The sequence below is a fragment of the Herpailurus yagouaroundi genome, unplaced genomic scaffold (assembly GCF_014898765.1).
Source record: "Herpailurus yagouaroundi ecotype Mexico unplaced genomic scaffold, PumYag 222, whole genome shotgun sequence".
NCBI classification, from domain to species: domain Eukaryota; kingdom Metazoa; phylum Chordata; class Mammalia; order Carnivora; family Felidae; genus Herpailurus; species Herpailurus yagouaroundi.
The window spans coordinates 2048821-2060363 of record NW_024412453.1 but is presented as its reverse complement, the minus strand read 5'-3'; the positions used below and the strand labels follow the sequence as shown (position 1 = coordinate 2060363).

The window sequence follows — 11543 nt, the reverse complement described above, 5'->3', positions numbered from 1 at the left end:
ATCCCAAGCAGGCTCCATGCTCAACGCAGAGACTGACTCGGGCTTGATCCCACGACCCTGGGATCATGACCTGAGCCAAAATCAAGAGTCACATGCTTAACTGACTGAGCCACTCAGGCACCCCAGCCCCACCCCCTCTTCTCCCGGGTCCCTTGTTTTGTTTTCCAGCACAGGGCATCTGGTCAAAGGCGTGACGTGCTCGCACATTGATGCCATGAATGCGGACTCCTTTCTGGCCCATTTCCACTATTTTGAGAACAACCTCTCCCTGCTCTCACCGTATCAGGTACCGTCGTAGCACATTCATGCCTCTCGTTCTCTCTTCTTGCCCCAATCGTGGGCCTTGATGGACTGTGGTGGCTTAAGATATTTGTGCCAAGATATATATTCCCATGCAGGTGATGACGTGGGGCCAAATACTGAGCCAGGTTTTTCTCCAGTTTCTCTTTTAAAAAAGTTCCAGATAACCCATCTCTACAGCCAGAGCTTCAACAGATGGGTTATTCCATACGTAGATCTGAACCTTAAAATCCAGTGGTAGGGTATACAATTTCTCATATTCCTAATTATGTCCTCCTGAGACCGAAGGTCGTTCCCTCCTTCCCAGCCTTTCCAGGGGTAACCTGGAATAGGAACAATACTCCAAGGAGAGTACTTTCATTCTTCATTTAATACTTCATTTTCCAAATGGCTAGGGAGGCTCGTTAACTCTTTGGGGAGACCAGAGGCAGACACTGACTTTTTAGTGGATCTAAGCAAGTAAAGGTAGGCCTTGGGAACAGCATTTGGACTTGGAAGTGTAAACTGTTGGTGATACGGGATCCAGAGAGGGTGAGCGGGCAGATGTACAAGGCATCTTCCCAACTCAGGCCTGAGTGTTGCAGATCTGAATGAAAAGTTTCCAACCAACGAATTCTCTTCCCAAGAGCCAGGAAGTAAGAGTAAAGCTTGGTGTATAATCCTTTGAGGTCATTGGTGGACTATGCAAAAACTTCACAAAGCTCTGCCATTCCATTGGATTGTCCGTTGTGTCAGTGGTTCCCAAATGTGAGCATCGGCATTACCTGGAAGGCTGGAGTTGTTTGATGGGTATAAAGTTTCAGTGTTGCTAGATGAATAAGTTCTAGAAATCTGCTGTGCAGCGCTGTGCCTGTAATTAACAATATGATATTGTGCACTTCAGAATTTGTTAAGAGGGTAGCTCTCACGTTAAGTGCTCTTACCACAAAAACAGAAACAAAGAGACACAAGGAAACTGGGAGGTGTTGGATGTGTCTGTTACCTTGCTTGTCATAATGGCATCATGGTGTTTGCATGTGTCCAAACTCATCACAGTGTACCCGTTAAATACGTGCAGGTCTTTGCATATCAGTATTCCTCAGTGAAGCTGTTAAAAACACACAGAATAAAAAAAGAAAAGCCAACGCAGATTACAGAGCCTCACTGGCAGTTTCCCTTCCCTTACAGTAAGCCTGGGGTGAAGCCTCCTAATTGACATTTCCAGCAGTTCCCTGGTGAGAACTATTGACCCAGGCAGGGAGGAAAGCAAATTATTTCTGGAACCTGGACCCCGGCATGGTTGTGTCCTTTATACTCATCACACCGATCCAATGGATGGAGGTCAGACCCACTTTGAGGAAGACCTACACGTTCAAAGAGGAAGAATTGTCCCGACAAAGCTCCTGACCTAGAATCCTCCCATTCTCAGGATGTTCAAATACCAGTTAATTAGAAAATTTGCCTTTATTGTTTACATTTTTGCTGAAAATACATAATTATCATAAAAAAATAAGACAATATAGAGAGAGCAAATGTTCCCCCCCATTTCCCCTGGAGCAGTGATTCTCAGAGCACTGTTTGGCCAAATCTGGAGACACTTTGGGTTGTTACTCCTGGGGGAGATGCCACTGGTATCCATTGAGTAGAGGCCAGAGATGCTGCTTCCTAACTACAATGCGGCCCCACACAAAAGGACTCTCCAACCCAAAATGGCAAAGGATCTAAGATTGAGAGTCCCTGCTCTTAAGGTAACCACAAGGAAAGTTTGTTATCAACTTTGAGAGGTTTTTTTGGTGTGTATAAAACATATGTACGTGTAATTAAAAAAAAAACCACAAATGAGTTCATACTATATACACTGTTCTGTTTCGCTCTGTAACACGGGTGTATGTATATAAAATAGGACCTGGCCATCATTCCAGTGTTCACAGATACAAGTCTACCTTATTGAAACAAAACCGTTGCACAGCATTCGGTTATGTGGATATACCACAGTTTATGTCACCAATCCCAAACCCAGAGACAGTCAAGTTGTATCTCTGTTAAAAGGTAAACTGAGGAGTATTAAAAATTTTAAGAGGTAATTTGAGCAAAAAATCGATTAGAATCAGGCAGCACCAAACAGGAAGTGGTTTGGAGCACTCTGGAAAGACTTATAGAGAGAAAGGTGCAGACGCAGAGAAAGGAAATTATTTGACTGGCTGTCGCTTAAAGCCCAGTTGGCTCTTTGTGATGGTTGTCGTCAGTGCTTTGATTTCATAACCTCGAGGCATTTACAGACTTAGATTTTGGTGTGCTCACTGAGGGCACCGTGTCATTAGGGCCACATTAGTCTAATGGCCTCCTTCTTTAAAAAAAAAAAAAATTTAACGTTTATTTATTTTTGAGAGAGACAGAGACAGAATGCGAGTGGGTTAGGGGCAGAGAGAGAAGGAGACACAGAAACCGAAATAGGCTCCAGGCTCTGAGCTGTCAGCACAGAGCCCGACGCGGGGCTCGAACTTGCAAGCCGCGAGATCTTGACCTGACCGAAGTTGGCCACTCAACCGACTGAGCCACCCAAGTGCCCCTAGTGGCCTCCTTCTTTAATTAATCTAATATCTTACTTCCTTGCAGTTATAAGCAAAACAGGGGAGCATTCTCAGACTTAAATTTTTGTATTCCCTTTGTGATTGCCTCAGTTTTCTCATCCATAAACTGGGCACAGTAGCAGTACCTACGTCGTAGGGTGTTTTATTAAATAGAAAGTAAGCGTATATAGAGCACTTAGCACAGTGCCTGGCCCACAGAAAGCACAGTCTGTGTTTTCTCTTATTACTACAGGACTAGATTCCTAGAACTGCTTTAATCTTTCAGGTTAATTGTTTGGCGTGGAAATACTGGGAGGTCTCCAGATCCTCTCTGCCGCCCTTCCTCTTGGCTGCCCTCCCGTAAGTGAACATTGGCTTCCCTCTCTGGCCCAAGAGTGAGATTGGTAGGAGCCATCCAAGTCATCTACCCCCGGGTTTTTGTGAGGAACCAGAGACAGAGTGGAGAGTGTCTTCCACGGTTAAGCCCTTGCAAATCAGGATTTAAATTCTGAGTCCCACGTAAACGTTTCAGACAGATGCTCTTGCTTTTTTTCGGTTATTTAAAAACCAAAGCCAAAGCAACCCAAGCCTGAGTGAATGTCCTTGACACAGGTCCCATCTGGGCTGGCCTCTCAGCTGTGCCAGGCTCCAAAGTGATCAGGGCTGATGTAAGTCATGGGGATTTCTCCTGGTACGTGTGGGCATTCAGACGTGGGAGGGCGCAGCCCTGCTTTTCATAGTCTGGACACTCTTTCCTCTTCTCTTTGTTTCCCTCTTCCTTCTCTTGCTGTTAATTGCCCTCATTTCTTCAAAAAATATTTACTGAGTGCTTACTGTGTCCTCAAAGATAATTTATTTTCCCCTGTACATGAGCTTACAATCTTGGGGAGGAGGAATAGACAAGCATGAAGTCAATTACAATGTCAAGTTGCTCTTTGGTTGAAAGTGATAAAGCCTTAGCTCAAACTGGCTTAGACAGTAAAAGGCAGTTTTGGTTCCAGGTAACTGGAAAATCCAGGGATAGACTTCAGGCATGGCTGGATCCAGGGTCTCAGTGGTCATCTATCTGTCTTTTACCCCAGCTTTCCTCTATAGGCTTCTCTATTAGACAACTTCTTTCTCTGTGGTTGTGTCTGGCCGATTCAAGGTTATATCTTCCTGGTTAAAAGACTTTTTCCCCTCATCCTTCTCAATAAGTTTTGAGTCTGACTGAGATTAGGGGAGATGGGTAGCTTTGACTGGCTTAGTTTGGTATTACATCCCCGGAGCCAAGAGTGAAGCGGGGTCCACTCCAAACCGCAAGGTTTTCGAGTGAAGCGGGTGGTTCTCTAAGAGAGCCAGGTGCTGCTACCATGGGAAGGAGTGAAAGGCACAGGGCACGGAGGGGGACTTGTCTCCTTCCGACTGGAGAGTCGGAGGAGACTAAAGTAAAGCTCAGAGAAGGAGCTGGCGTTTTGGAGTTCGAGATGGACACTCCAGGCAGGGGCACAAGGGATGTTTGGTTCAGTGAAGCACTCTGGGGAATGCATGGTGTGTGTCTGCAGAGTAGCTGCGAGAGAGAAGGCCAGAGAGGTAAGGGACAGTCCAGTCAGGGAGGGCCTCTGTGACACCCTGAGGTATTCCTCCTGTATTCCTGGCACGATCCTCAGGTTTATGTTTCAGAGAGATGGTTACCTCTGTCCATGCAGTGGATGGACGGGGGGCCTGGCTGGAAGGAGGGAGACAGTGAAAGCTTGTTTCTACAGCCTGGCCCTTGGCATGGCTGTTTCTTTCCACTCATCCACATCCCAGCTTAAATACCTCTGTCTTAGAACGGGCCCCCCAGCTGTCCTTACCATCATTCTCCACTGCAGAGCCATTTTCATTTATCACTGGCTGAAATGGCCTGTTTTATTCACTGGTTTCTGTTGTCTTTACTAGGATGAAGTATCCTGAGAGCGAGCACCTGCCCCTCATGTTGTGTTCATGCCCAGTACAGTGCCTGGCAGGCAGCATTCAGATTTGCTGAATGAATGAAGAGATAAATAAAACCTCAGTACTGTGAATGGAGAGGGGAGAACAGATTTGAGTAATACTAAGTTGGTAGCAATGACAGATTTGGGGTTAAAGGGAATAAGACATCTGGGATGGCATAGAGGAAGAAGAACCTGTAGAATTTGGTTTTGGAACAGTCTAGTGATCATGATGAGTAGGCCGTATGGGTCTAGAGCAGTCTTTCTCAACTTTTGTTTCATCATTGCCTCCCTAAAGGGAACAATTTAATTTCTCTGGAATGAGAGAATTTATCAGGAATAAGATTTTGTTGAATAGAGTTGAGCTTTAGTGGGTCACAAATCATTGTAATAACTAAGTTTTTTTTTTCACTCCCTCTCTCTACCTGAACCGGTTTTTCCCCCTTGGGGGCCATATTGCCTCTGTTAAGAATACATGGTCAAGAGTTTGGGGGATTCTACCCCGGAGATGCCAGAATTGGGTGTCATTTCTCTTACTTTCTCTGCTCTCTCCTGTCTTTCTTACTTTCTATTTTATTCTCTCTTCTTTGTCTCTTCTACTTTTTCTCTTTCTTTCCCTTCATCTCCCCTCAGCCAGTCCATCAGTCAACATATGTTTATGGAGACCCCATTCCCTGATCATTGCTACTGGGGCATAGAAGAGAAGCATGATGGGAGTTTGCTTCCCGATCATAGGAGAGGGGCATGGGGAAGAGGAGCGTGATGGGTGGGAGGCTTGCTACCTGCCAAGAGGAGTCACATCACTGGGGAGAACGAACGTTTAAAGAATGGTCCTGGGATAAGCTCTTGGGCATGTGAAGGCTGATTTCAGGGGCAAATGCAGAACAGCCACTGTTCCCTCCTCTCTCATTCTTCTGTCTCTTTCCAGGGCTCACTACCTGGCTTCTGTCCCAGCTTCCCAGTGTGTGCCCTTTCTGATCAGCCTGGGGAAGAGTCGGTTGGACTCCTTGGTTTTAGATACCCACAAGAAGAATTCAGTCCTTAGGAAGGTACAGCAGTGCCTGGTAAGGAAACTCTTTCTGGTTGGCACTTTCCCTGGGGTCCCTTCCCCTCTGGGTATCTTGGCCATCCTGGGGAGCCCTCAGGGAATCTGGCTGGGATCTTGAGCTTGTGGTGATGGCCAGAAGTCTGACTTGTAGGTCTCAAAGTTGGTCCTGGAGCCCTGGGTGGGACAGTCTTGGCCATTGGTTTTGAGGACTGTCATCCTGGGACTTGAATGATGGGAGGCTGGTGTGGGGACTAGAAAGATCACAGTACACAGAGTCTGGGATCTAGACTGGCCTCTGGCAGTGATTGTTTGTGTGGCTTCCAGCAAGCCACTTCCTCTCTCTGAGCCTCAGTCTTCTCATCCCTAAGATGGGTGCAAGAGCACTTCCTGCACAAAGTTATTAAGGGCATGAAATAGGCAATATATTGTTCAGTGCCAAGGCCCAAAGGGCGGACTGAGTGTAAATCCCAGCCTTGCCACTGGCTGGCAGTTTGTCTTTAAAAAAGTGAATAATGCAGGGGCACCTGGGTGTCTCAGTCGGTTAAGCATCCGACTTTGGCTCAGGTCATGATCTTGCCATTTGTGAGTTCGAGCCCCCGTCGGGTTCTGTGCTGACAGCTCAGACCCTGGAGGCTGCTTTGGATTCTGTGTCTCCCTCTCTCTGCTCCTCCCCTGCTTGCACTTTGTCTCTCAAAAATGAATAAATGTTAAAAAATTTTTTTTAAAAGTGGGTGATATTAGTACTTATCCCTTACAGATACTTTGAAGATGGAGATTAAGACCTGGCATGTATTAAGCACTCAAATGTTACCTACTTTGGTCATTTGGGGAAAGAGCCTTAGAGGCTTTCTAGTCCCATCCACAGTTTGAGGTGCTGTTTTTATTATTGTTGTAGTATTAGAATGGTTGTTGAACTCTGGGGTAACCTCCCAGCAGTGGCACCAGTGATGACGTCAGCCCTCATTTATGGAGTGTCCACCATGTGCCGAGTCTCCTGCCCTCACCGGCCCCTTGGTGGGGCCTTCTAGCTCCCGAGGCCTGCATCCCTGGGGTAAAATCAGACCCTGTGCTGTCATTACTAGTCCATGGTGGGGCGGGTGATTCAGATCCTGGAACCTTGACGAGGTTTGGGATCGGGATGGGTTGTTGAGGGGTCACGGTCTTGAACCCTGCTGGATCTTCCCATCAGCTCCACTTGTCGGTTTCAGAACAACTCCATTGCCGATGAGTTCATGGTAGACATCGTGGGGGACCTGCTCTGCCACTTGCCGGCAGCCACCATCCACCACGGGGTCTCCCCCCGGGCTTGGGCCACAGCCCTGCATAGACTCCGAGACTGCCCGCACCTCAGCCCGGAGCAGAAGGCTGCAGTGAGGCTCAGGCTCCTGGAACAGCATGGGTGAGGAGGGGCTGGGGCTCACTTTGGGGTGGGGTGCAGGCTCTGGGGCACCGAGCCCTGGTGCTCCTGCCCTTAAAACAGAGACAGTCTTGGGGTCCCTGGATGGCTCAGTCGGTTAAGCCTCTGACTTCGGCTCAGGTCATGATCTCACGGCTCGTGGGTTCGAGCCCCACGTCGGACTCTGTGCTGACAGCTCAGAGCCTGGAGCCTGCTTCGGGTTCTGTGTCTCCCTCTCTCTCTGCCCCTCCCCAGCTCACACTCTGTCTCTCTCTCTCTCTCTCTCTCTCTCTCAAATAAGTACCATTAAAAAAATTTAAAAATATCCCGAAAAACCCAGAGAGAGTCTCTAGTTTAGGGCAAGGTTAGATGCTTATGTTTATTCTAGAAGGGTCTGGCTTACATTTATTCTAGAAATGTGACCTTTTTTTGGCCTCAGATGCCCTGTAAAATGACAGTAACAGTGGCCACTCATGTGGTTGTCACCAATACATCTTGGCTTATGTAAAGTTTTTGGAACAATGGCACTTTACAATTGCAGGGAGGTGGCATTATTGTTCTTGTGAAATAACAATGGCAATAATAATCATGCAACTAATTGAACTACTGTCAGCTCAGTGGGGGAGCTCTCTGGAGGAACACAGAACTGTTGTCTCTCATGTAGAGTCTTCTGAAGTTAGGGCAGATATTTGAGTAGGGCCTAACCATCAGTCAGCGGTTAAACAGCAAATGTTTGTGGAGCAATTACCATGTCCCAGGCACTGCCCTTTTATATACAGTTTAAGATCATGGACTCAGAAGGCCGACTCCTTGGGTTAAAATTTTGTTTGTATCATTTATTGTGTGTGTGACCTGGGAAAACCTACTTAATCTTTTTGCACTTTAATTTCCTTTCTTTTAACATTTTTTTAAAAAGTTTATTTTTATTTATTTTGAGAGAGAGATAAAGAGCAAGCAGGGGAGGGGCAGAGAGAGAAGGAGACAGAATCCCAAGCAGGCTCTGTGCTGTCAGCTCAGAGCCTGATGCGGGGGCTCAAACTCACGAACTGTGAGATCATGACTTGAGCTGAAGTCAAGAGTCGGACGCTTAACCGACTGAGCCACCCAGGCACCCCATGCACTTTAATTTCTACACCTGTAGGACGGGGACAGTAGTGGAAGAAGAAGGGGAGGAAGGAAAGGTTGTGATATAAATGACAGAAATCCAACAATTCAATTCAGGCTAACAAAAGGGAATTTACTGAGTTCAGAAATAGAATGTAACTAAAAACTGCAGGGGTATACTTCACACATGACTGGATCCAGAGGCTCAAGCGATGTTGTCGGGAATATGCTCCTCCCATCCCTCAGCTCTGTGTTCCTTGGTGTGGCCTTTATTTTCTGCACTTGGTAACAGGAACCGCTTCCAATGTCCTCTTTACTGCTGGGGATACCAGAAGAAAGAGAGTCTAGTTCCAACAAAATCCCCAAGGGTGGCTCGGTGTCCTGCATGTGATATCCTGCATCACGTGCCTGTTTTCTTGGTCGGGGAAGTGGGACTTGTCCACGTATGAAATCTGTTCCTGCAAGAAAAGATTGCTGGGAGGGGCACCTGGGTGCCTCAGTTGGTTGAGCGTCTGACTTCAGCTCAGGTTATGATCTCACAGTTTGTGGGTTTGAGCCCCACGTCGGGCTCTGTGCTGACAGCTCAGAGCCTGGAGCCTGCTTCAGAGTCTGTGTCTCCCTCTGTCTCTGCCCCTCCCCCACTCATGCTCTGTGTCTCTGCCTCAAAAATAATAGACATTAAAACACATTTTTTAAAAATTAAAAAAAAAAAAAAAAGAAAAGGATGCTGCGAGTCAGGGACAACAGCATGGTTTTTCAGTTCACTGCTTATCATCTCTTCGTAGACTCCCCGGGAACTGGACAGCTGAGACTACGAAGGACTTGGGACCCTTTCTAGTACTTTTCTCAGGAGATGAATTAAGCTCTATTGCCACAAAGGTACTTCTGTGGGGTTTACTGCCCCTTTGCTTTCTGGAACCTATCCTCCCTGCTTCACAGGGCTCAGATGTTTCCAGCTCCACTCCAGGATGTCTGAGGTTTGGAGAAAGGGAGTGAGGCAACAGCGAATCCCACTCTGGGCTTTTCACATGGCCCTTCAGACAGATGTGCACAGATGGGAGCTGTTAGCTACCACTCTGCTATCCATGAGCTTCCCACATGCATGCCTGTTCAAGGGCTTACACCTTCCAGTGCCATAGGCACATGCACACTTCGTCCAATGTGTATAATCACGTGCACAAACACATTTAATCCAGAACCAGAACCTCATGGGGCATTGCCTTTGGGCACATGCTTTGCTTGGAGCAGGTCTCCAAAATTAGACGGTCTAGACTAAGAGTCATGCCAGGTAAGCATAAATGCCTCATCTTTTGCTACATAATGAAGCCACACAATCTCACTGGCATACAGCAATAAGCATTAATTTCTTGCTGACTGGTCTGTGGGTCACCAGGACAGTTCTGCTTCTGGGGCCCAGGCTCCCTGAGGCTCGTTCTTCTCACCACGAAGGTCTGAAACTCCAGAAAAGGGAGCACCGAAGTGCAGTTTTTCTAAAGCCTACACAGGGAAATGGCACACTGTCACTTTCCATTGGTCAAAGCAAGTCACATGACTGAGCCCAACCTCAGGGCGGGGATAGGAAGTAGTCTCCATGCACAAGTGGAGGGTGGGGAGGGAGTGAATGTTTCCTGGACAAGATTCAGATGGACTGCAAGGCACGTCCACGTGCTCTCATCCCTGTACATGCACCTGCAAGATGTACATTGTCACCTGTGCTCAGAAGGACCTGAACGTGGCCTATCACCCAGGTTCACACATATGCACAGCACACATTCCAGTGTCCATGCATGGTAAAATCATCTTCTGGTGTGTCCAAACATACAGTCATAAGCAGCAGATATATACATACATATATATATTATACACACACACACACACACACACACAGACATATACATATATATATGATATATGTGATATACTTACATATTATATACTTATTTTCTAAAGATCAACTTTTGAAATGGAAAAAGTTTTGTCTCCACATGGTTACATCTCAAAAACACAGTGTAAGGTAGGGTTAAAAAAAGGCAAGTTGCAAAAGAATATGTATAGTAGGATACTAAGTAAATTAGCAGATACTAGTTAAATTTTGTTTTCACTGTGAAAATGCTTTAATGGTGGGTTTTTTTTCCCCACTGTGGAAATAGTTACATTAATTTTAAGTACATGCAAAACAGTTCTACATGTAAGACAAGTTTAGGAGTGCATGAGAATGGTTAGTGCTCAATTCAGGGTGATGGTTCGTTCCTTCTCTGGAAGGAAGGAGACCAAAGAGTGAGGCAAGGACCCATCAATTATATTTGTGATGTTTAATTTTTAAGCTAGGTTGTGGGTACATGGGTGTTGTGTTGTATTATTCTCTCTACCTTTTTTTTAATGACAGAAATGTTTAATAAAACAAGTAGTACATACTCCTGTTAAGAAATTTCAACTGTACCAGAAGCTACAAGATGACAGGACGTCTCCCTCCCACTCCCCAGCCTGCCTCCCCAAAGACAATTGCTTTTCCTAGATTCTTCTGCATCCTTCCATAAAAACCCTCCTCCTGCTTATATGTGTTCTTCCTTTAAAAAACGCAAAATGGAAAATACCATTCACTCTACTGTGCATGTTGCTGTTTAACAGTTAACCATCTCTCTTGTGAGTTGCATGTGACCTTAGCTGCCCATGAGAATCACTGGAGAGATTCTAAAAGGACACATACATGGCCTCCACCCCAGGCCAATTGTCTTAGAATCTCTGGAGTGGGGCCTGAGTATATGTAGATTTCCCAGGTGATTGTCACCGACAGCCAAGATGGAACTACTGGCTTAGAATGTGACTCAAATTCTGAAGGTTAGAACAGAAAGAGGAACTCTCGAAACCTGAGGTGCATTCTCTTTGGACCGAGTGGGACACAGTGATGCACAGCTGTGTGAGCGAGTTTGACGAATGCTCTGGGCTCATGAACACGTCTACCTGAGTCTTGACAAAGATCCTGAGTCTTGACAAATTGCATTGGTTCTAGATTAGAAATGGTACCTTCTTCAGGCTACCTCTGGAAGCCGCTTCATTGCTGGTTTCCACCCAGAATTAGACATAACCCTCTTTTCCTCTTTTTTGATGATAAATAGAAAGTTTAGTAAAAATTTAGGAACAGTACCAGATCAAAATGGGGTAGGCTCACCTACATTTTTTACAGAAATTATCAG

General features: G+C 46.2%; 1 protein-coding gene across 1 annotated transcript in view; it reads left to right on the top strand.

Annotated features, from left to right (window-relative positions):
* OTOA (otoancorin) overlaps window positions 1-11543 on the top strand; it is a 69686-nt gene that overhangs the window by 35997 nt on the left and 22146 nt on the right. Inside the window, exons 13-17 of the mRNA XM_040459622.1 lie at window positions 110-286; window positions 3136-3209; window positions 5730-5865; window positions 7058-7248; window positions 9135-9228. Of these exons, the coding sequence (XP_040315556.1) occupies window positions 110-286; window positions 3136-3209; window positions 5730-5865; window positions 7058-7248; window positions 9135-9228 (672 nt within the window). The remainder of the gene's footprint in view (window positions 1-109; window positions 287-3135; window positions 3210-5729; window positions 5866-7057; window positions 7249-9134; window positions 9229-11543) is intronic.